We start from the raw sequence: 25,936 nt of genomic DNA on the forward strand, positions 1-25,936 counted from the left end.
GAATCGGGCATTTCTAAATTTTGGTTATTAATTTCCACATTTAGTTCAAATCTATGTAATTAGTTTTGCCCACACTCTAGTTTTACATATTAAATAAAGAAGTGTCGCATGCACTATAGAATTATCTGTCGATTCAGGTCAAGTGTGATAAAATATAAATTAAAATAAAAGAGGACTGATTATTGAAAATTATTTCATTAATAATAAACATAAATTAAAATATATAAATACAAGCATTTCAAACTTTCAATAAAGAATAATTAATTAAAGAGGAAAATGTGGACATAATTTAATATAAAAGTTTAGAAACGACAACATGAAGAGACTCACTCAAGAGAGCATGCACACAGGTCATTCTACTCTCAATAATGATGATTCAAATTTGTTAATGGGTTTATTATAATATATTATCTTGAGCATGACCTAAGTTTTGCTTTACCTTCTTTTAAAAGATGATACACGTCTTTCTTACCTTTTAATATTAATTTTTATTCAAATTATTTTAAATTGGTTATCTTATATAATTTTTTTTAATTTAAAATTCCAATTTATGTTTAAAATTTTATATAAGTTATTTATGTATATCTTTTATAAATTAAAATATTTTGAAGTTTTAACAAAATATAAAAACACCGTTGCTTTATACAAAATGATTGCTGGTTATATTATATTTTTCTGGCTATATTATTTTGTAATTTTATTAAAAAAAATATTTTCCTTGCGTAAAACACACATTACACACTTACACTTATACACATCAATTTATATTTATACAGTTCATATGATGAGTGAGTGTTTGTTGCATATATGCAAGAAGAAAAAAACGTCTCAGTTTGGAACTTTTTTCCACTCATGATCTGAGTTAGGTATGGTTTGACTAGATTAGGACTGAATTTAACAAGGTTTAAATGAAATATATAAATTTAAACACTATACATAGCTAAGTCATAAAATTAATAAATTAGAACTAATAAATATTTATAATTCAAAGTTCTAAACAAATGGTATAGCTATCCTCAGAATATTATTATCTTATTATGCTTATTAATTTAGTAAAAGTGTTACAATTTATGCCTAATTTTCAAAAAGGAAAAACTTAAAATCTGATGAAAAATTTGGTTGGACTGAATTAACTCAAGTAACCTAATTCTAACAAAAAAATACATTCATTCTTATTTTAAAAAGACTAAATGTTACTTTTTGGTCTATTGTGTTTTGAATTTTGAGATGATTTTTTTAGGGGCCAAATGAACCACACGGGTTTGAAGTTTGAACTTATTATAATGAAGAAGGTACAATTCATATAAAAAAAAAAAAAAGAGAAGTAACGTACAAGCTATCTTTAGTAAAATTACGGTATATCTTTTCCTATGGAGCAAAATGAGTTCTGGAATATGTGCTGAGATGATTGGAAAGTTATGAAGACATGATTATGACTTTCATTTTTCAAAGGGAAGAGATTAAGATAACTTTTTTCATACACACTTCATTTACGTAAGTCGAGTTTGGATTTATCACACAAACAAAAATAATCTCTAAAATAACAATTTTTTGTGTGAAGTCGAGTTTGGATTTATCACACAAACAAAAATAATCTCTAAAATAACAATTTTTTTGTGTGAATAATAATTAATTTTATGTGTTAGTTAGAAATGAAAAATTAATATTTCAACACATTCATGATTTTATTATGTATGTACATGAAATATTAACTATTAATTTTGTTCATCAACTGAATTTTGTTATTATACTCTCTAAAATAAATTATCTACTTTAGAAAACTTGGATCCCAAAAAATTTACAGTAAGAACAAAAATATAAATGGGAAAGAGTATTCATAAAAAATAATCAACGCATAATAAATAATCATAGATGAAAGTAAGATTAGACACCCATTTTAGTCCCTGAAAATTTCACTCAACCTAATTTACTTATACTTAAATCAAATACTTTTGTAAAATTGTAGACATAAAACTATAATTTTTTCATTTATTTAACGTTTAAATCAACTTCGGTCACTAATAATTTTGTAAGGACTAATGGTACGTGATTTGCTCTTCTAGAAGCTAGTTATGTGAAAAAGTAAAAGATGATTAAAGGACTAATGTGTTCCACATTTATAATTTCAAAAGAATATTTGGTAACTTTTTCTCTCTTTCAGCAATAAAATTGGCGTAATTAATTTTTTTGAGGGACCGAACTAAATTATCACTTCAATCAAGACAATTTAGATATCCAAATCAAACTTATTATTAGGCCGAAAACACTATCAACCAATGCTTTATTGCATATACATATGAAACAGACTTTAATGTTGGGCGAAACATAATCTTTAAGGCTGTACCAATTGTAATTGTAAGTTACATAAGGGTAGTGCTACTCACTCATGCTAATATAAAAAGCTTACAAGTTAAATTTAATCTAATAAAAAAACTGAACAAATATACCTCTAATTTACAAGAAACTATGAAACGGAGATACAACTAGTGACATTTTTTTTTTCTCTATAATCGTTGATGTACTGATTTGGAACACTTAAGAGTACATAGATTTGAAGCCTTCTGTAAGAGGAACCACTTTAGCGGACAACCTGGACTGCAATTTTGATGCAGCTTGACGAATATCCTGAGGATCAAAAATGTAAATGCCTATCTTATAAAAGAGGCACAAATTTCTTAACATTACTAATAGGACAAAACTTAGATGTCATTTCTTAAGAGATTTTGGTGGGGGTGTTGTCTAATCAGAATTGGAATTTCTTTTTGATTTTGATAATCTGTGCTGACCTTTAACGCAGATGTTTATTAAACAAATTATCAAGGTAAAACTTTAATTCTGATTGAACAACACCAACAAAAAACACTTAAGGAGTTGCATCTAAATTTTGTCTTTATTATAAAATGCATATTTAATGTGGTGCTACAAGAGAATATGTCCCCCCTCCAAGAGGAAGGTCAAGACACTTCACAATTCTTGGAGTTTTGCATCTAATTAGTATCAATGCAGATATGAGACCTTGGGGGATGCAATTTGCAAGTTAAAAAACTAAAAGGAAAACTATAACATTACCTCTATAGTATATCTTGGAGAAAAATGAGTCAACAGAACTGCTTTGTTGCGAATCCACTGTGCATTTGCAATGATCTACATAATTAGCATAAGTTTACTAATCGGGAACTCCTCAAATATAATATGCAGTAGAGTCATAATTCTGAGAATTTGTCTGAGCAGGTAGAGACTCCAGGTTTTTATCTTGAAATGACATGAAAATGAGTCATAAATGCAACATAGTATATGACTAATAAGCTATGTACTTGGTTGAACTCTTCTGTAACATTTGGCACAAAAGCTGTTGATAATGAAAAGATTATGATAAATATGTATATGCATTAAACATGAACACTACCTCAGTCATACAAGACAGCAACATGAAAGAGAAAGGGCAAGTATGAGAGGGCTGCAAAAGCTAGCCTTTGTGCATCTTTGATTTTGTTGAGCTAACTATAAATAGCCATGACAGAGTGAAAGATGTTGCATACCTCAAATAAATGTGTATGTCCATGTTGCCGAGCATGATCTATGCTGAATGAATCATCTAGGAAAGTTGCCTATTAAAGGAGGTTCAACAAGCAAATCAATCAAACAAAAAAGGGAAAAATAAAATAGCAATAAAGAAGTCAGAGCACACTACAAAAAATGGCAATAACATTTTTTAAATTGTTTAATTCCTTTTACAAGTAAAGCGGAGTCTAAAAGTAATGATGATATCAACTTAGGTGAACTGGTGAAGACAAACCTTTGGGATACAATAAAAAGAATTTCATTTCACTGTTAATTGATATTGTTACAATTAATTGTCAGAAAAAAATGACTAAGAAAAGGTTAAACATAAAGGAGAAAAAAGAAAAAGAGAGAATAATATCCCATATAAGACTAAAATCATTAAATGTGATTTCTTACTTACAAGATTTTACTAGTAGCCTCTCACCCATTCTCTAATTCTATCTATCTTCACTTTTTATAGGCAAGCAACAATTATTTTCTTTTTACTAAAAAAAAGTGAGTTCAATAAGAGAGGAAACGGCTTGTTAAAAAAAATGAGAGGAAAGGATGACAAGCAGGAAATCCTTCTCTCTCTCTCCCCCCCTCCCCCCTCGCTCTTCCTTTAAAAGGAAAGGCAAATTTAAAAAGAAAATGACTATCACAGAAAAGGATAAGAAATCTGCCAGGAAATACATATGGAGAAAGCAAGCAGGAAAGTCATAAGGTCATAACCAAAAAAAAAGGGCATGCAATCTTTTGGTATATCCATCAAGGAAAGAAACCCCCTAGATTATCAATGAACTAGTAACCATAAAAATTTATAATCTCATCCTTTTCACTATTGTTTTCATTCCTTCCAATTCCACTATAACCAAGCACAAAATAAAAATTTAACTTAAAATTCCCATGACAATACCTCAAGTTGTAAACATGATCATCATAAAGAACTAGTTAAGGAACGACCAAATTAAAAGTCCATTTATGGAATGAAATAGACTTGAAGGCTGTTTTGATAATTGATGCTAAAAATTCTTACATATATAATATTGCCCCATACTTAGATCTGAATCTCTATAGCTATTCTCTATTTCTAAGGATTTCAGCAGATCATGCTGTCAATTCTCAAAGTCTGCAGAACTTGGGAGATGAAATAATTGTACCCATTTCATTAAAAGATTGTATTGTACCTCGGTTATAAGAATTTTTGCTCTCAATGCATCAGCATTACACGGGTCAAGCATAAAATCCGATGTTGTATCACCGGTGAAGGCCACCTCAGGCGATAATATCATGTCGGTAATCTAGAAAGCAGAGTTCATTAAAGGTAAAGATCAAAGAAGACTTAAATCAGAATTGAGTTCCAATATTACAAACCTCAACACCTGATTTCTTCAATTTCTCAATTTGTTTCCCATTAAGGTGTGCATACTGTTTCCTCAACTTCTTCCTGATTGAGTAGACTACATAACCCTGCATAAAACATGTATGTGTTTTCAGCAGACAAAATGTGGGAATGCCCAAATGGCATTTCTTAACAAAATTTCATATAGATGACAACAAAATATGGTAAGCTGAAACCTGTTAAGTTTTGGGTCAAGTTTTTGTACAAGGAATGAGGTAACTTCTAACCCTGATATAATATACCCTTCATTTAAAAGACAAGGGCCACAGAATGCAGATCGAAAGATACCTGGCTGGGTATAACATGTTGTGTTTTGAATGGTCGGACAACAAGGTTATTCCGTATCTCATACGTCTCCCCTAAAATGAAATTTTGCACGTCATTCCTTGAAGATATTTCCTGATCATTAACGAAAGACAAATGAAACATACCCACATCCAAAGCAACCACTTCAGCATTCAATTCAACTTGGCCCATTGTTCTGTGAATATCAAGCAGCTTCTCGACATCCTCTTTGATGCAAGGAGGCACAAACACAGTTGGAGGTTTCAAATTGAACAAACCACGGCTAGCTACATACATTGGCAGCCCTCCCTAAATCATTCAAAATCATCACACCCTTAGGCTAAATTTACACTTAACATCCAAAGTACAGGATACACAGAATGCATATAACTTGCAAACAAATTACTAGGATGAAAAAGCACATTCACAGGTATTTGATGCCTCCCAAAAAGAAAGGCCAGCATTAGATTATGTAAGTTGTTTTTAGAGTGTGTTTGGTTTACTAAAATCCCGTTTTCTAATGCATCTTGAACCCAAACCTTCTCCAAAATCGAATTGGCATTCAACATGCCTATGTACGCCATCAACTTACCACTTGCAAGTTACAACCATAAATAGGCTCGAGTTCTAACATTAAAAACTTAAGGCACTGTTTGGTTTGAGGAAACATTTTCTACATTCATTTTCAGTTTTCACATCTAATTACAAAAAATGTCAGTATCTTCACTTTATTTTCCATTTTCAAAACTTTATACAAGAAACAGTGAAAATAACTTTATATTATTTTTTGTTTTCATTATTTCATATATAAAATTAAAGCAGAAAATAAAAACAAGACATTTTTTTTTCCATACTAAACAGCCTTTAGGCCATGTTAATCAAGTATGAATTGGCTGGCTTTTCTATCAATAATCAATACAACCTATTATGATAACACGGAGCATGTGTAATTTAGCCTCTTTTTTTTTTTCCCTTTTTACTAATCCAAAAAAACACAAAAACACCAGAACATAAAAGGTTATTGGTGACAAAAGTGGAGAACCTTACAATGTGATCAAGATGAGCATGAGTAATAAAAAGGAAGTTTTGTTGAATAGCCCTACTAGGGCACCTCCCAATATCAAAAGAACACTTGAACTCAGGGATTATGATGCATGTCTCTTGGCCTCCAACTGAAAGACCCTCTATGGAATAACCTTCCAAGTCCAAAACTTTACGGCTAACCTGCGACCGGGCTACCCGGTACTGTTCTTCGTGATCAATCACTTTGCTGATTTCGGACAAATACCCCGACGAACCTTTCAGGACATTGTTGACATGGCTCTGCGTTGAAACTTGGTGGTTCAGTGGTGGCTTTGGAGGGAAAATGGGGTGGTGTATTGGGAAGAGTTGAGGGGTCTTGAAGGCTAAATTGCTAAGAGAAATTTGCATTGTTCTCTGTGAATTGGAACAGAAACAGAGAGGGAGAGGGAGAGAAAGCAGGGTTTAATGTGGGTTTTAAAAAGGTTGGTGTCGGCCTGAACCACCGGTACTATTGTGATGGAATTGGAGGATAAGGTTAACTTGCTGAACACTGTCGTTTTGACTTTTGAAGAACATTTTTTTGTTTTTATTTCTTTTAAATGATTCATTTTCAAAAAAAAAAATTACAATGTATTTATTTAGTATTTTTTAGTGGAGACAGGGTTGGTGATATAGTATTAGAATTTATGAAAATTGTTTAATTTTAAAGTTACTTGTTCTCTTTCTCTTTTATAAATAATTATTACTTTCTTTTAGCTTTTCTATTTTAGAAAATAAAAATGATTTTTTTACTGCAATTGGTTTTGATTATATTTTAAATTGTATTTATTAGGGAGAAAAAATAGTCAGAATCAAGTAATCAACAAAACATGTTTTATGTTTTAAACTTAAGTTTTTATTATATAAAAAAACTAAACAAGAAATACATAACTGCACAATGACAGTTCTTATGAGGGATTACCGATGAAGGAGTTTGATATCGCTTTTAAATAGAAGAATTAGTTCCTATATAAGTAACTAGTTCTTGTGATTAAAATTATTTGGCAAGATAATATGTGAAATTTATTTTAAGTTCTTAAATAATTATATAGGACATGTAAAATTTTTAAATACTCTTATAATATATAAGACATACTTTCTTTGTTTGTAGTAAAAAAAAGAAAAAAGAACAGTAAACAATGTGAAATACACATTTTTACCCTCTACTTTAAATCAAAACTTTTATTTTAATTCATTTTTTTTTTCACTCTATCAAACACTCTAATAAGGACCTTGACTCTTTTTTTTGTTACATAAGAACCTTCACTTTGCTATTGGAGATGCCTGTTTCCTTTTATGGAGCAATAATTTGGTGCGTTATGGTTTTGTTTAAATTTTGTGCTATCTAGAATGATTTTAATCTACTAAGTCATAATCAAAACCAAGTTTGTAACATCAAATTTATTCAAATACTAACTCTAATTCAAATATGCACATGTTCTTTTGCAAGGTTTTATAAACCTCTACTTCTTACATGATAACTGGCGGAGCAAGTATTTGTATCAAAGTTTGTATAATGATTGCCCCGTTTCCCAGCAAGTAGCAATTAACAAATGAAATAAGATTGCACAAGTAGATGTATCATCTTGATTTCTGATTTGAACTATTTACACTCCATGAACAATAACCATACACTCTTCAATGAAATTGAAGAAAACGCTTGTTTGAATCTGCAAAAGCTACATCGCTGCAAACTGCAATTCTTGAAGTTGACAAGATTATCTCTGCATTTTGTAAGGTGAAACCATGAATGATGGGCAAAGGTAACCCTTTACTCAGACGTGCATTTGCATATGGCAAGAAGACAGTTTCAATAAGCGTCCACACAACTGGCTGCAGTAGGAAAAGACAACACATCCTTCATTAATGATAAACTTTAGAATTAAAATTTTAGTATTTGTTATCACGCGTCTTATACAAACATGAAACATAAAGGCACCTGAATGAGGTACACCCGCAGATTGCCAATGTTGCTCCATTTCAATGACATTTGAAAGTCATTCAATCTGATAGAACCTACGAGGTTGTTTCCTTTGATTTTGACCAGACCTGTACCTTGAATTACCTATGTCAACAAGATGCAATGTAGCCATAGCGGTCATTCATTGTAAAGGAACAATTCATTACAACAACAAACAGGGGCAATACATGATCTGATAAACTTCGCAAATTTGGCAGCTGTGTTAGTGACAGGATTAGGTCATGGAGGGTGGCACTGCTCCAATGCCAATTTTAAATTATGGGGGTTAGATGGAAAAGGAAAATAAGAGATTCTGAATAATTGGCATCTGATGAAAATATTGCATGTTATGTCATGTGATGCAAAGCACTAATACCTATTTATACTCAAAATTCATAACTAGTATATGCTGGTGCAATAAGATTTACTATACTAACATCATAAGATTCCCAACACAATGAGATTCCTAATATTCTATCATAGTCTACCACACAATGTTAGCTTTAATTATTTTTAAGCTGACTATTCTTTAATTATGTGCCCCCTATCCGCCAGTGGTTGAATAGATACGCATAGTATCTGGATAAAATATATTCCTTGCATAAATATACAAAAAGAAAGTAGCACCTTACTCTATATCTAAAAAAAAAAGTAGCATCTACTAATACTAATTATGACAAACTTCAGTAATTCATTTGAAGGCTTAAATGCAATTTTGATCCCTCTATTTTATTCGATCTACAATTTTGATAACTCTATTTTAAAATTAAAACATTTGGTCCCCATAGTTTAGAAAATCCTCAATTTTGGTTTAATCTTTAATTTTGTCTATGCTTTATTTCTTTTATTTTCTTACTTTGTAACTAATTAAATCATTTCTTAATGGTACCTTTAATGAATAGTTAGGTTTAGGGTTCAATTGCACTAAACGAAAAGAAATAAAACGTAAACAAAATTGAGAATTTGACCAAAATTGCGAATTTTCTAAAATAGGACTAAGTGTCTCTATTTTGAAATGGAAGGACTAAAATGACAGATTTTTTAAAATAGAAGAACAAAATGTCTCAATTTTAAAATGGATGGGCCAAAATTGCGGATCAAACAAAATATGGGGACTAAAATTGCATTTAAGCCTTCATTTAAATAACAATCAGTTGCAACATCACTACAAAACTAAACTGCTAAAATGATTGGTTCTTTAAACACAGCTTTTCCTGATGCTAGGGTAAGGTAGAGGAAACCAAAAATTGTCTATTTCTTACCAAGCGATCATTGCAGTTGAATACTCAAAAATATATTATTGAGTTAAACCAATCATTGATAGCAATCCCTTAAACTGATAAATATTCACGAGTCTGACATACAGGGCAAACACATAGAGTCTGCAGCCAAAACAACCTACTATCCTAGCAAGGACTGTTGACCACTTGACCAACAAGCCAATCCAGCGGACTGGAAGATTGATTAGCCAAGTTTTAAGATAAATGACAGTACTAACAAAGACTGATATGGATTAGCTTCTGTTAATAGAAAAAAGAGAGTATTAAAGAGAGCAGCCCAATGTTGTACAATTAAGCTTGCTGAACTCCATTTTACATCCACACCAGCCTGTAGAACATAAAATAATATCTAGTACATCCTAGTAATATTCAGAATGGCGATGAATAAAACATACACATAAATTTTAAAGATCTTACCAATGATATGCATGCCACTGGTATTACTTCATCTTCTTCCAAAACATCGATTGCCATGTCTGCAAATATGGTGGCACCAGCTTTCTGATTTGAAATCTCCACAACTGGAGGAGACGATAAAGATACATTCAAGTTCATGTCATGATTTGGGTATTTCTTGTACAGCTGGGGAACAATAAATCTCCATCCTGCAGTGTTCAGTAGAGATTGATCTGGTATTTGGTCAACAATCCAGTGCATAAATTTTGCCTGAACACAGTAAGCACTTTCTTTGAGCCAATCCAATGATAAAAAAAGAATATTTTGAGAAAGTGCACAATTTAAGATCATAACCGAACATCTAAACTTACATCATAATATAAGGCTGTTGCGGAGTTAAAAACAGCCTCATCTAAAGTGATCCCTAGCATTTTTGATGAATTTGTGCATAAAATTGGAAGTTTCGAGTTCTTGTGGTCGAGGTCAAGAATAGGTAAGGAAATCTTTCTTTCTATAAATAACCCATTGGTTTCAAATCCAACAGATGAATCACTGAATAAAACATCATTGACAAAAGTGACATTCATAGAAGCATGATCATCAACTGGGACCTCCCTTGGAAGACTTTTCAAATACGAGTCAAGGCTTGAAATCCCTTTCGTAAGTTTCTTGGCGATAGCATTTTCCACTGTTGAACCAATTTTATCTTCAAAAGCATCAACTATCCTGTTAGATATGAAGCAAAACTAAAAGTCAAAAAATCATAAAATCATTTTTATGCCAGATAAAGGTGACATGGAAATGTATGAATAGATGATGATAAAACTAGATATGCGGGAAAGTGGAAACCTCCAAATATTGTTTACTTACAAAATTTCAGAAAACATTAACTACAACAACACATGTCCTATGGTGTATTTTCATCCTATTTTAAATAATACCATGTTAGAGCATGGTTTCATCAGAGTAGCTGGAAAAGTTGGAAATTAAAGGAGAAAAATCCTCCTGGTGGTGATGATAGATAGGGATAATGTTTCTAGGCTAGAAATAAGTGACCAGTTTGAAGCAGTTGATTACTAGATTATGAAGAGAAGAATTGATAGGAAAGGCCCTCCAATTACCAGGGTTTATATGAAGAAAAATAGAGGAGAGATGTAGGGGATTATAACCCCTAACTTAGTTGTAACTGTTAAAAAACAAAAGAACTTAGTTGAAACTGTTAGCAGCAGGCATAATCCGGCCTAACATTATCTCTTATTCCAACTGTACAATTTTTAGTTAAGAAAAGGGATGAAGGGCGGAGATGTTGTGTGGATTATAGGGCTTTCAATAATATTATGATATCCAGCAAGCTTCCAATCCCTGTCATAGAGGATTAGGGGGAGCTAAGGTGTTTTCCAAGTTGGACTTAAAGTCTGATCAGCATCAAATTAAAATGTGGGAAAAAGGATATTGAGAAAACCACCTAAAAGAAAAGTAACGAGCTGTTTAGTTTGAGAAAATGTTTTCTGTTTTCATTTCTTATTTTCACTTCTAATTACAAAATGCTACCTTGTGTTCCATTTAGTTTTCTAGTTTCAAATAGAAAATGAAAAAAATAAAATAAATTTCAGAGTAAACAGGCCTAAGGCATCTTATAGGAGGAGGGATAAGAAGCAGCCAGCACAAGTTCTATAATGCTACAAAAGATACAGGAAACATTGAAACCTATGTTCCTTTATGAGCTCGAAATTTGAAGCTAATATGGATATTTCCATACCCTTGATAAAGCCAAGATGCACCTCCATCCAATTTTATTGAAATATCTTTAACATTAGACCCGCAGTCCTTGAGTTTCAGCTTCAAAGACCCTTCCTGGTTCTCCAAACCCAATGTAAGTCCTACTTCCATGCCTTCAACCTTTCCAGCAGTAGCACTAATCAAATTCCTTTCTGATTACAGTTGTGAAGAAGATGAACAGATATAAACAGAAATAATAGTAAAAAAAAAACATCATTTTCATCCCATACAAACAAGAATAATCATATACCAATATAAGAATATGAACTTTCCATAAAATAAGTAAAACAACAATACCACATACAAATTCCATACTGAATGCCATAGCCCATAGCGCAGTTTATTTATAATTAAACAAGTTAACATCGTTAGATACCAAAATCCACAACATAAATTAAACAAGTTAAGATACAAATTCCAATGAAACAACAAGCAACACTTATAAGTTCCAATCAAACAACAAACAACAAGCAACACATGCATGCCATTGTGAACTAATCAGAAACCATCTTGAATTGACTTTTAAAATAATTATTATAAAAATCAACAAACTTACTGACAATCTTTAATTGGAGGACAGTGTAAAATAACTTTGAAATTGCATTCTAATTAAATCTTCTCTCTTTATATACACAAACAAAATAAAGGAAAAATTTCATACCTGAACTTCTGCTCTACCTCTGTCAGAGATCTTAACAGGCACAAGCCATGTACTATAAGAGTAATACCAATTCATACTCAAATTACAAGTAACCCCAGAAGCTATAATGGAAATTCCTGTCTCCCCTGGCTTGACATGCGAGGAAGGAACATCAATATGATAAATTGTGATGTTGGAGAGCACCATGTAGACATTACCCACAACTGGGATTTTCGCAGTCTTTTCAATATTCGGCAATCGAAGTGAGACCAGTGAGGAAATTGCCTTGTTCACCAGCAACTCCTTCACAAAGTCAAGGCCATTTTGGGTAATCAACAAGGATATAAAAGCTTCGTTTTTTGGTTGAAATTGAGCATACCCTTGAGTCAATGAAGAGGCTAATAGAAACAGAACAAAGAAAGGTGCCATTTTGATTTATCGTTCGCGGAAATTGGAGTTGATCATCTGTTGCAGGAACATAGGGGAAGCAAAGACGTAGAAGGGAGAAAATCTTTCCCAGGACTCAGAAATACCGGTGAGGGACATGAAAAGTCCAAAGTGCCCAAATTGATTTGGAGTTTATCCAGCAGAAAAGTAAACACCGGCTAATTTAAAAATCATGATTTATTCTTCTAAAAAAATTATTTATTTGTACAATGAATATTTATAATATTTTTTATATAACATTACTTTTGTACTAATATTCTCATTCCAAAAGAAACCATTCATGAATCATAGTAAAATACGGCTATTTTCTTTAGGCAGCATGTCTATGGAAAATGCTTACCACTTGAAATTAAATGGACTAACAGCAAATGGGAAAAAATAAGTGTAACTTCGAAAGGATAAATGTTTAATTTATATATTATTATAATTTTAATTATATAAATTATATTATAATTAAAATTTTATTAAAAATATTCTTGATTATGTAAATTATATTTTAGTTTTTTTATAAATAATTTATATTTTGTTATAAAAATGAAAATAATAATAAAAAGAGATAAGTATACGAGGAATTCAAGAGTAATTGTTTTTATGTGCTGTTTCACAAATTCATGTTGTTTAACATTTTCTTCTAATAAGTTAAACTTAAGCATAAAGCACTATAATTTTTTTTTCAAGACAAACTTGATTTGCGCTCAACTTGTCTACATCCTCACTGACCATTAACATTAATTATGTTTTTTTTTATAGACATATGATCATCAATTAATTCATCATTTTTGAATTATGATTATTATTTTTTTAACGTTTTATATTTTAGAAATTGAATGGTTGGAAAAAGGAATTATTAGGTTGGTCTAGTTATACTGAATAAAGCTGGTTCGCATGGTTCTTGTATTATTTAGAAGGAGTGATTTTCAAAAATAAAGTTAATATAATAATGTATGATGTTTCTAAATTAAAGAAATCGTTAGTTGTCGTAGATAGAATTATTAGGCTTAAATGACAATTTAGTTCATATAAAATGTCTTGTATTTTGTTTTTGTTATTAAAATATTTTTAGTTTTCATTCCTACTATTAAATAACAGCTTTAACTGGCGATATAATAGGATTACCTTAGATTTTTGTATGGCACCGTTTTTATTTTATGTTCTGTTTATGATATCATCTTCAACCTGATTTCATACACGTTAATTACTTTTGCCTAGCTCGTGTGGGAAATGATGAGGATATTTTTGATTGGAGGGGGGTTATTAACCTAATCATTTACTTAAGATATTCAAACTATTTGTATTAAACCAACACACATTGGTTTTGTATGAAATAATATACGAAGTTGGATTTTAATATTGAGCATTATCATTTCTCAGTTAAAAAAATTAATGTCCCATCATGCAACTAATTCTGATTGTGTTAGGAGCAGAGGGGAGGGAAAGAAAACTACACTACATGATCAAGACCTCTTTACAAACTAATTTTCTAAATTTTTATTAATTCTTAGAGCTTTTATACACAATTGCATGTCTACATTCCCACTACAATAACCGCTACAATAACCATTACAATAACCGCTATAATAACCACTACAATAACCGCTACTAGAATGATAACTACCCCAATGACAGGTTTCCATGACAGAGCATCTTCTTCCTAACATTCTCTAGCCCATCAAAAACACATTGTCCTCAAGGTGTTGGGTGTAGAAAATAGAACCTGGATCCCAAATGAAAATGGGTGTAAGAATTAGTGCCTGAAGATGATTGTGGAGACAGAGCCCTTTGGCAGTGACGAGAATGACGAAGATGAGGAGGAGGAAGGGGTGGTTGAGATTTGTGTCCCTGATCGTGGCAGCACACACAACAGAAAGGGAGAAGTGGATGTCAGAGGGAAGGATGCCACGACTAGAGGACTTTGTGTGGGACCGATGACTGGCGACCGGGAGGGATTCGAAGAAGAGTGCGTGGTGCTTGTTAACGGGAAGGTGGAAAGTTGCCATGGGAAAGGGAGGCAACGTGGTTTCTGCAGTTGGTGGAGGCGACGTGGTTTCTGCTGTTGGTGGTGGCTTAGCAGAGGAAGAAGTTGGGTTGATTGTCTTAGGAAGCAGAGGCGGCATGGGTGGTGACTTCGCAGAGGCAGAAGATGGAGAAGGTTGTTTAGGTACCATGGTATTCAATATCCGAATAATGACATCAAGTTTGGAAGTAATGGAAGTTTGGTCTGCAGCAGTGGAAGTTTGAATTGCAGCGAGTTTGGCCATGGCGGCCTCGAGACGATCCACACAAGCGGTGGAAAGTTCGGTGTCCGCCATTGAAGAGTGGCAGGTCGGACCAATTGTTAGGAGCAGAGGGGAGGGGAAGAAAACTACACTACTTGGTTTCGAGGACCAAGACCTCCTTACAAACTAATTTTCTAAATTCTTCTCTTTCTGCCTTATTCATTGATTCTTAGAGCTTTTATACACAATTGTATGTCTACATTCCCACTACAATAACCGCTACAATAACCATTACAATAGCCGCTATAATAACCACTACAATAACCGCACCCCACTACAATAACCGCTACTAGAATGATAACTACCCCTATGACAGGTTTCCATGGCAGAGCATCTTCTTCCTAACACATTGTATTCATTTTTCTATTTATTAATGAATGAATTTTTGGAAAGCAAATCATCAGAACAACCATCTCAATCTTGTACTTGATATTATGTACAATGTACACATAAGATTTATGGAATCAAGAATCTACTAGAGAATCCAACCATTACATCTCAATACTAGACACATACTTTGACTTTATTTTTTACAAGTTACACATTAGAAGCTTTCGAGGTGCTTAATGCAATTTCTGTCCTGCTTCCCACTTGCTTTTGTTTTTGCTTAATATCCTTGCTAGCATCGCCTGAACCATCTCTTTTGCTTACCTGTGGGAACATTAAAAATCTATATTTAGAAGATGGTAGAGATACGCAAGCAACATGCTCATGCATTCTAATCATATCTTTCGTGATCATGACATTGTATATGAAAAAAAGAGAATCATAATTCCAGTCTCTAAAAATTGTAAAAACCTGTCACATTAATCCTTAAAATTAAAGAAATTTTAAATCAGTTCATGAATTTATAAGTTGTTTCACTTAAGTTTCTAAACTTAACTATTAATCTTTATTTTGGTGCCTGAACATATGTTAGTATTATTACTTTAGTCACATTTTTTTGAATTATAGGCTAATGTGATTGCCAGATTGCATTTTCAAGAACTTATTTTAATTTTAGAGACTAATGTAACAACTGAGACTAAAATGATGTAAACTATCACTGAGACATAATCATGAATCTGTTATGCATGACTTGGATGGCATGTGAACTAGTAAAGAGATTCTGACCTTTGGCTGCTCTTCATGGAATTGATAACTAGGCACTGTTTTCCGCCTTGAAACAGTTCTCCTAGCTTTGAAGTTGGTCTTTGGTGTATGTGGTTTGAAGCTAACTTTTTCTTCTCGTGAATTGATGGAATAGTTATCAAAATGAAGGGGCACTTCATTTGACCCGCAGCTCTCCTTTTCTTCCCCAGCAGCATCAAAAAATCTTGTCATGATTGTGAATTTGTGACTACCATTAGAAGGGTCATACTGCTTCATGGCATGGCTTTCAACTGATGATGTCTCCGGAAGGCGCGTTGCCATCCACCGCTCAAGCCAACTCCAACTCATATTTGACTCCATGCTGTTAAATTTTGGAGATTTCCTCTTTGAACAGATTCTTAGCTGCAACAATCAGGATTAGTGTTTTGTTACCAGTCCTGTGCCTTTATCTTCATTAAATTTCTATGTACTATCGGTGTAAAGAATTTTACATGATCAACTAATCAGAAATCATTGTTATTATGAATTTTTAGTTAGTTATTGTAAAAGTCACAAAACTTACCTTACATGATTGTTTGCATTTGGATAATAGTGTAAAATTTGTTTATACCGTCACTGTATCCGTGCATATATTGTTTACTCTTTAGTGTTTACCTGTTGTGAGAAAGCATAAGCCAGTGCTCTTTCCCTCCTGGTTGAAGCCTCCATTCTATTCTGCATCCTCATTTTTGAAACATAGCTACTTACTGTGCTGTCATCCCAATCTTCCTGAAAATGTCGATGTTACTATGCAGCTTAACAGAATTTTGATTGGTTGTAACTTGTAAATTATAGCCAATTTAATGGGTCCCTGTTAAAGTTCAGACTATTAAATGCTCCTACAATGTGTGCTATGTATAAAATTAACGAACCTTGCTTGCGTTGGTTGTGACTTTATATTAAAAACAAGAAAAAATCATGTGTGCCAGAAACTGGTTGTACTAAATAGAAATACCTTGCTGAGAAGTGAGAATTACCAATTAAGGTGTATCCTGATATATTTGACTTTTGGTTATGTTGGAGAATGCAAACAATACAAAGGAAAAAAGTGGCCAAGTGGAATATTAAATTTCAACATCAATATCACATTCAAAAGTGTTGGGGAGGTACCAATTGAGCTAGTGACTTAGTTGGCCTAGACCCTCGACACATTTATGATGCGGAACAAATTAACCCAAAAAGATGATTTATCAAGTTAACATGCTCATCTTCTTTACACCCTTCTTATCACTCTTCTGGTTCTTATTTTTCTTTTTTAAAAGAAAACTTTGATAAAATATTAACCACTCTTTTAGTTAATCATCTGAAGTTTAAAATATGTTCTGGAAGATGTCTTAAATAGTACTTCTGTCTAATTTCTTTGTTCTTTTCTTCTGAATTTATTATTCTCTTGAGCATATCTCAATTTTAATTTTTTCTCTTTTAACCAAAATCATGGAGTGCCAGTTCACAAGCATCATTGTCTTCTGTTGTACCTTTTGCTTTATTGCTTGAGTTCTGGTCCTGCGCTGAATACGGTGGCAAATGCCCTTTAATTCTCCTTCGACAGAGAAAACTTCCGTAGAGTTTGAGGTTTGGACATCAATTGATGTGCCTATGGACTTTTTGTCTGGACTTTCTGTTACTAAATTGAACTCATCTTTTCCAGTTTGTGATTTGATTTCTCCATTTTGACGCCTCAACTGTAATGTGCAGCATATCAGTGATGCTAATAAGCCAGATTATATGCTATGATTAATGAACAAACTATGAAACATATGAATATTGAACATACCATTATAAGCTAAGATTCTAAAAAGTAACCATTGACATTTTTTTCATTAATAATTTAAAAAGGGTTGAGTAATGGACATGGGAGAAATTAACATTTGGGAAGGGTGAAAATTGACACTCAATTCTCTGTTCAGTGTTGCAATTTTCACTCATCTCATACACTCCTCGAACTTAGTACAAACAACCATTAAGGTAAGCGCATGAATATGTTTTTCACTATTTCCTTAACTTAAATACAATTTTTTCTTAGACTAAAATATTTTTTTTCATATGAATAAGAAAATTGATGTAATTAAAGTTTGGTGAGCTAACCAGGAAGCCTCTAAATGCTGATTGAATAAGAACAGCTGCTTCTTCCTCATTCAATGACTTTTTGGAGTTTGAACTTGGCCTGTTCTGTGCTACATTCTCCACAGTTTCTTCACTTTCAGTGTCTCCTTCATCGTTTAACAAGCCCTCATGTACGGACTGTGAAACCGTGACTTCAGAGCTCTTAACTGAAGCTGAATCATTCTCTGCAAGGACTGAATTGAATTCATCACCACACAAGAATGACCTCACAGATAACATTCTTCTATTTTTAGCACTATTGCGCCTCACCTGTTAATTAGCATGCCATAATTCAAATTAAGCTGGTTAATGCAATATTCAATGAGAACATTATTGGAACTTAAATTGAGCTAAGAGAATTGTATTATGCATTTATGCTTTTTCTATTGTAAATTTGTAGATACTATAGAACAAGTGCAACATATAGACTCACTTTGTTTTCATGAGACCCATCAGAACGATTTTTGGAGAAGACACTTCTTACCAACTCCCCTGTGAAACCCATCTTCAGTTTTCTAAGCTCACAAGTGAAAGCCTTCACAAATTCCCCACGAGATGTCCTCAACCATATTAATATATGCCAATGCACATAGGTGGAGTAGTAAGCTACATTATTATTAGGATTGGATAAAGTATAATAAGGAAAGTGACACATTCTTACTTGATCAACAATATTAGACATTAAATATAAAAATAAATAAAGTTGCATTGGTGTTATTTTAAACGTTACACGAAACTGCTAACTTTTATATATAGGGATCGAGAGACCACATGTTAGCTAGAAATAAGCTTGATCATGATGATCTGTGTGCAGAGCTGTAAGGGTACCCTCTAAATCAGAAAATAATAGAAGCTGTGCAAAAGTAAAAGCAAGATAAAAAAGGCGATGGAATTGAGTGCATGTTTTTTTATTGCTTTTGTACATACTTTTGGCACATGGCTTGCAGATGATAAGCTTTCATAAAGCTTACTTGTTACTGGGGCTATGTCTATTATTCCTTTCTGATTACTGCTTTCTCTGTCCTTAGGGTGGCTTTTTTAATTTTATTTTGGTTTAAATATGTTTTAGGTTTTTAATAAATTATTAATTTTTATTGTGGGTCCTTAATAAATATTTTTGTTGCATCGGATTCTTAACATATTAAATTCTTTTTTATTGTGAGTCATTATCATAACACATAATATCATCTCAACAGTTAATATATATTGAAAATCAGTGATAAATATAATGTTGCATTAGTGCTTAAGGATTCAAAATAAGTGTTTAATATATTATGAATATAATATAAAGAAAAAATTATTAAAAACTCAAAATAAAAATAGAATATTTATCAAGAATCTCAAATATATTTATGATATGCCTTTTATTTTTTTTATTTTTTTTAAATTTTTTTATCACTTTAGTTTGATGCCAGTAGCTTTGGGGACAGGCCGGTTAGGAAGCCTAGAAATAGTTTCAAAGGATTCTTCACTATCAATTTTGTAGGGCACTTTTGCAGATGTGGTGTGTTTCTTTATTTTGGATGAGCTCATGAAATGGCAAAGGTGCAGTGTGTGACATGCTAATAAGTGATAACTCCTAATTCACTAGTCAATTATTTTTCTTTCATGCAGGGTGCCTTTATGAGGAAGTTGATGGAAAGCCTATAGGACCTCGTGTATATGGTTTGGTGGAGTGAATTGAATAGGGAATATGAAATGAAAAAATATGTCATGACTGTCTTTAGTGAAAATCCCGGGAAATTAAATAGTACCCTGATCATCAGTTTTGCATGGTAATTGGAGAATCAGGGATTGCTCAATTAAAACGAAAACCCTGCTTTCCCAACATCGATCTCTCGCTCCACCAAAAATAAAGGATTTGTTTCTTTTCTGAAGCTTTTGGGAAAGATTGATAAGTAAGAATTTAATTTGAAGAACTGTAGAGGAAGAAGGCAGTGATCAAATAATTGAGTTCAATAATGATTTTTTTTGCTTTAAAAAGTATTTGAATTACAAGAAAATAAGCTTTGCATTAAAAATGTGTATTTTACATTATAGTATTCAATTACAAATTATTGTGATTTATGTTTTTATTAACTTTTATAATAATTATATTAAAAGTTATACTAACAATAATAGAGAATATCAATCGATATATGAGAGAGGTCATAAAAGAGAATATCAACTATTGAGAATTTTATATAAATTGACAAAAAAAACTTTAAACTCATATTTAACTAGTCATGCATGTTATAATCTTGTGTAAATTACACTCCCCTTTCTTAAAGATGTAAATAATACATTGTCCTTTTCTCTGGTGTTAAAATTTACACTTCCTTCCCTGATAGATTAGAGTGTATGACACTTTATTTCATTTTTTTAATTTTTAATTTTTAATTAAAATTCCATTAAAAAAATTATTACCAAAATATTCTTTACACTTTTATTCCGTGTGACAACTGTAAGTGTTATATATTCATTCCTTCTTGAGTTAAAATTCACATTTTTCTTCCCTAACAGATATAAACATATTACATATTAAATTAAATATATATATATATATATATATATATAATGATAAATATGCATTTTTTCAGAAGAAGAAAAAGTAATTCACTCTATAATCTTTTAAGCTTTAGTTATTATTATTTTTATATAAATTTTAATGATCAATATACATTCATTTCAGGACACAGTAAAGGATACAAACTGTTTAATATCTAACGAGTAACGACCCATTATAATTAGTTATAACATTTAATTATATTTGAAAAAACCTGTTCCTTTCTTATCCCATGTCTTACTCTCATCATTCAATTAGAGAAAATACATTATCCATTGAGGCCTTTTTCTTTGCTAATATTTGTGTCTGCCCGCGCCTAAAAAGGAATGAAACCCAAATTTTCTACCAGTAGAAGGGATTTATAATACCTAGTTAGCAATCATACACTATCAGCAAGTGGACTTTGGCATATGGCATTGGTGATCCGTTGGTTATGTGGTATTTTGTAGGAGTGAAAAAAGTTAAACAATACAACTTACAAGTGGTAAATAATTCATTCTGTTGCTACATGTCTTAATGATTATTTCTGAACACATGCATGTGGGCAACACATAAAGGACCATGCAATATGCTCTGCCAATCCATTTTCAAAGGCATGGTTAGAATTAATAGTTACTATTATTTAAATATTTAATTGCGAAATATAAAAGTGGTGATGAGCATGTGCAGCCCACTAATTAGCGTGGACTTTGTAGTTGTTTTCCCTTTTGGGGTTGGAGGCTTTTAGCCCTAGCTAGCAGTGTCGTCAAGGACGTACATGATGTATACAAGAAACTCTCGTACAATACTTGATTAATATTACAAGTGCTTCATCCAATATTCTAAAATTCACGTGAAAATTATTGGAGAGAATGTCATTTTTTCTCTCCTGGGCAAGCTATATCTTTCCCTGTCCTTTGACTTTTCATATCCTTTTGTACAAGTTGTTATTGATTTGTTAATAATGTTTGTTAAAAATAAAATAAAAAATACAAAAGAGTATACAAATATGCATAAATATTTTGGACTAAATATAATTTTTTCAAGGTGCAAGAGCTTCATGTAAATTTTATTTTAAATTTTTTGACAGAAACGCTTCTAAAGAGAAAAAAAATTGTGACTTAAACTGTTGCTCATGAAGCGCTGAGTTAAATTATACATGCAGTAGCCAGTATATAGTTGTATAATGGAGCACTTTCTTCAGCTTGAGTTGACTTCCGTAATATTTTCAACTTGATCATGTTCTTCAGCCATTAATTTTTTCAAGGTGCCGCAACGTCCTGTAAATTTCATTAATTCTTTTAAAATTTGTGACTGAAACTGTTCATGCAAAAAGCGTCGAGTTGATATTACATGGCAGTAGTTGTATGAAGTTAATATGAAGCACTTTCTTCAGCTTGAGTTGACTTTCATACTATTTTCAACTTGATCATGTTCTTCAGCCATTAATTCGTTCCTAACCCCCCAAATAAAATAAAATAAAAATCATTAAGTATATAATACTATATTGTCCAAAGTTAGGAATAAAACACTAATAAGCATAATGAAATTAGGAAGTGGGAGAGGGAGCCCAAAAATATATATACTTTCGTTGGAGAGCACGAACATATGTGTGGAAACATTCTTTGCATGGGAGAAGGAATCATTTGTGGGATTAAATTCAAATATTTTTATTATTGGAGGTTTAATTTAATTGGTTAAACGTGTAAATTATTGTATAGTTCCTTATATTTATCTTTGATTTTTATAGATAAAAAAATTCAAATATTTTTTACAGACCAAATTTATCTATATTATATTAAAGTATAAGAAACAATAAAGTTGGAAAGTCCTTTCCAGAATGGTAAAATCCAAATTCTGGAAACATCATTTTGGAATGTTAAAAAAATTTCACTGTTTTGGAAAAGGATTTACTGAATGCTGTTGCATTTTACATTTTTGTCAACTTTCCAACCTTTGAATATGACTGGTTTGCTGTTGTTGAGCTCTGAGACGAGGCGATTCTTGAAGTCGTTGAGCATTTTGCTGCCATAACCATCAGACGCGGTTGCGAAGCAGGCGTAACATAGCTTCTCCGACATCGGGTGCCGGTGAAGATGATGGATATTTTTGTCCTTTAGGGGGTGCAGAAGCAAAAAAGGAGGTGGAGGAAGTAAATAGCAGCTTTGATTTATCAGTGTTGGATTTGTTTGATAGGTCAAAACCCAATTTGTTATATTTTACTACTAAAAGGAAAAACTAATACAAAACTAAAAGTTGTATAAAATATATAAAAGTCCGAAAAATATTTTGGGTTCACAAGTACAAATTCAAAATCAAACAATTAATATTTCATAGTTTTTCTGTTTAATACTTCACTCTTAATTTTTAAAAGAGTCTCTGGAAATTTCTCTTTTAATGCACACCCTTAAGTATTATTACCTTTTGGTAACTAGATAATAATGTTATTTTGTCTAAAAAAATATTTTTAATTATATAATTGACCTATTTAGTTGTGTTGGATTGCTTGAAATAGCATACAGTTTTATTAGAATATATATGTCTATTGAACTGGAAACATTATTTGATTCTATATATTTTCAAATACTTCCTATTTTCTTTATTATGGCTTTTCGATTGTTATTATGAAATGACTTGTCAATCAGTAATGTTAATTATAATTTTGGTAACAATAAACATGATTATTTTGTCCATATAATTTTTTTTATAATTCCATATTATAACTGTTATAATTGCAAACTAAAAACAAACAACAGATCTCTATAGGCACAAATATCTACATCACCAACTTCTAAATATATCATTGTCATGAAATATATCGATAGATTTCATATGTAACAAATTATAATATATTTATATTTAAGTGTTATTTTATTGATGCATAAATTAACATCAATAACGATCCATGTATACGTGCGAGTACAGTATTAATACTATCCCAGAATTATATATGTGAAATACTACCTCAGAATTAAAACTTCCTTTCTCTCTAACAAACACATGTGTGCGTACCACTAGGTTGTAGTAAGTCAAGTGATTGTCGAGGTATGACTACAAAGGAATGGGATACCTGAGGGGAAATTTGTCAACGTCGTTTTTACAATAATTAATTAATTGAACTGTTCTAAAACATTTATTTCATACATAAAACGAAACATTTACATCTTTGTCTTTGATTATTTTTTTAGTTTTTTGGCATGATAGCAATGTTAAAATTAATTTTATTGGTCTAGCTACGGGTTGGTCAGTTACGGTAGCTAATGAAATTAATTCACATGGTGTTGTTGAGGAAATTTCTATGAAAGAACACAAACAGACTTGACAGAGACAAAGAATTCTTGCATTTTCGAGGAATTTTCTATGATTGAAAAGGATTAGCATATATTATATACGGGACATTAACAAACGATCGAAGACTTGCTTTTTCTTGATTTTACCTGTGAAGCGGGCATGAAATAAGATGCAAATTAAATTGAAGCTTTTATTAACCAATCTAAGAACAATAATATTTCCGAACCATTTTTTTAAAGAAAAATATTATTGAATAAAGATACTATCTCAGTACAAGAAGTGTGTTGTTAATGGTTGTTTACATGCCGAGTTTAATTTACTAACTAAACGGTAGTGACTACAAAAAATGTATCCGCTGTGATTACATGTACTCCCTAATAAGGATAATAATTTGCAACCAAGACATTAAACTACATATATAAATCTACTAAATAATCATATTATACTTCAAGTTTCATAAGAATAGGATCTGCACATGGAAACGCGTCGCTTTTTTATTGTGTGTGACAGCTACCAAGCATAATTAATTCTTAGTGGAAGACTTGAAGACCTAAAAACAACCTCTCTCTCTCTCTCTCTCTCTATATATATATATATATATATTATGGTAATTATTTCTTAATTTCCGGAAAGACTAACTAATAATTTCAAGACACCAAAAAAAAGGGTATAGTTGATGGAAAATAATAACAGTTGTATATTTAATGGGAAAAAGTATCAATTAATTGATAGATGTTGGATGCATATAACGCTGACAGAAAATCAAACCTTTAACTCTGCAGTCTTCATAAACAGACCTCCTTGTTCTCTCTCTCTCTCTCTATATAGTTTTTGAAATTTATAGATTACTATATTTTCTAGCAAATAAACTAGCTTCAGTAGTCACAGTACAAAATGTGTCATTTTACATATACATTTCCAAATCTAAAGAAATTTGAACCATATCCTAATTAGCCAAGTGTAACGCTTTTGATTCATGAATGTTTTTTCATCAGCAAAGATAAAATATATTTATGATGAGGTATAAGAGTACCTCAACCCGTATACAAGTGTAACAATTCTTACAGAGCTTTTATTCATAACAAAGGATCTATATATATAGATAAAAGAAAACCCTTAACTTTTCCAGTTAAGTAGTACCAAAATCTAAATTTTATCAAGTCCAACAACACTATCTCAGCAGCATATCCAACCTAAATGGTTTTATGGTATCCTTCTGATATGGAAATATGTCAAAAGCTTTTTCCATAGAATCAGAGGATGGTGCAGCTATTGGGGTATGAATCATAAACTCTGGGACGATACATGGGAGCTGAAGGTGGAAAATATGTGGCAGTGGCACACATTGGACAAGTTGGAAGATAGGTGGTACATATTGGAGAAGGTGGAACATACGTGCTATTAGTATATATTGGACAATTAGGAATATGGTAATTATCATAATGAGGTTCCTTTTGCGTGACTTCTTCTGTTTCTGTTTCTGCTTCTTCTTCTTCTCCTCCTCCATCTTGACCACCCTCATCTCCTTCTTCTAAATCTTCGACACTTAACAACGTAGCGTAACGGAACTTCTTTCTCAACTGATTTACTAAGCAAACAGGATCCACATCATTTCCAATCACCACCACTTGATCATTATTGCTTTCTTCTTCTAAGGACAGTGACTGCACCCCTGTATGTTTGATATATGGCCGTGAACACAACCGCAATTTAAAACCATGACAAATTCATATACTTTGGCTATATATGAATCGTGATTTACACACTATTAGCTAGTTTTGAATTACAAGTTATCAAGCATAAACAATTATAGGTAA

General features: G+C 31.9%; 3 protein-coding genes across 3 annotated transcripts; all 3 read right to left on the minus strand.

Annotated features, from left to right (window-relative positions):
- Positions 1-2,314: 2,314 nt before the first annotated feature.
- On the minus strand, positions 2,315-6,699 carry LOC100807082 (ribonuclease Z, chloroplastic-like). The gene is given in 8 exon segments (NM_001255636.2): positions 2,315-2,625; positions 3,070-3,144; positions 3,540-3,608; positions 4,731-4,844; positions 4,918-5,013; positions 5,234-5,304; positions 5,377-5,539; positions 6,278-6,699. Coding segments are annotated over 8 exon segments (1,062 nt in total). The 5' UTR covers positions 6,662-6,699; the 3' UTR covers positions 2,315-2,535.
- Positions 6,700-7,669: 970 nt separating this feature from the next.
- On the minus strand, positions 7,670-12,909 carry LOC100808142 (LBP/BPI-related protein). The gene is made up of 6 exons (NM_001254436.3): positions 12,369-12,909; positions 11,688-11,827; positions 10,300-10,654; positions 9,950-10,198; positions 8,232-8,357; positions 7,670-8,125 (listed from the first exon to the last, which is right to left on the minus strand). The coding sequence occupies exons 1-6, from the start codon at positions 12,774-12,776 to the stop codon at positions 7,931-7,933; spliced, it is 1,473 nt and encodes a 490-aa protein (NP_001241365.3). The 5' UTR covers positions 12,777-12,909; the 3' UTR covers positions 7,670-7,930.
- Positions 12,910-17,459: 4,550 nt separating this feature from the next.
- Positions 17,460-18,845, minus strand: LOC100527625 (uncharacterized). The gene is made up of 3 exons (NM_001248167.2): positions 18,738-18,845; positions 18,287-18,574; positions 17,460-17,883 (listed from the first exon to the last, which is right to left on the minus strand). Exons 1-3 carry the CDS (start codon positions 18,807-18,809, stop codon positions 17,584-17,586), a joined length of 660 nt encoding a protein of 219 aa, NP_001235096.1. The 5' UTR covers positions 18,810-18,845; the 3' UTR covers positions 17,460-17,583.
- Positions 18,846-25,936: the final 7,091 nt, after the last annotated feature.

The sequence above is a fragment of the Glycine max genome, chromosome 14 (assembly GCF_000004515.6).
Source record: "Glycine max cultivar Williams 82 chromosome 14, Glycine_max_v4.0, whole genome shotgun sequence".
Taxonomy (NCBI): domain Eukaryota; kingdom Viridiplantae; phylum Streptophyta; class Magnoliopsida; order Fabales; family Fabaceae; genus Glycine; species Glycine max.

Bases quoted from the DNA above. Each gene is read 5' to 3' on its own strand.
- LOC100808142 (NM_001254436.3), bottom strand. From the start codon at position 12,776: ATGGCACCTTTCTTTGTTCTGTTTCTATTAGCCTCTTCATTGACTCAA. The intron at 10,199-10,299 runs GTAAGTTTAGAT...TACTGTGTTCAG, and splicing joins CAACAGCCTTATATTATGAT to GCAAAATTTATGCACTGGAT. The intron at 8,358-9,949 runs GTAAGATCTTTA...TTGTTGACATAG, and splicing joins CAGTGGCATGCATATCATTG to GTAATTCAAGGTACAGGTCT.
- LOC100527625 (NM_001248167.2), bottom strand. From the start codon at position 18,809: ATGGGTTTCACAGGGGAGTTGGTAAGAAGTGTCTTCTCCAAAAATCGT. The intron at 18,575-18,737 runs GTGAGTCTATAT...GCTAATTAACAG, and splicing joins ATGGGTCTCATGAAAACAAA to GTGAGGCGCAATAGTGCTAA. The intron at 17,884-18,286 runs GTTAGCTCACCA...TGCACATTACAG, and splicing joins CAGCATTTAGAGGCTTCCTG to TTGAGGCGTCAAAATGGAGA.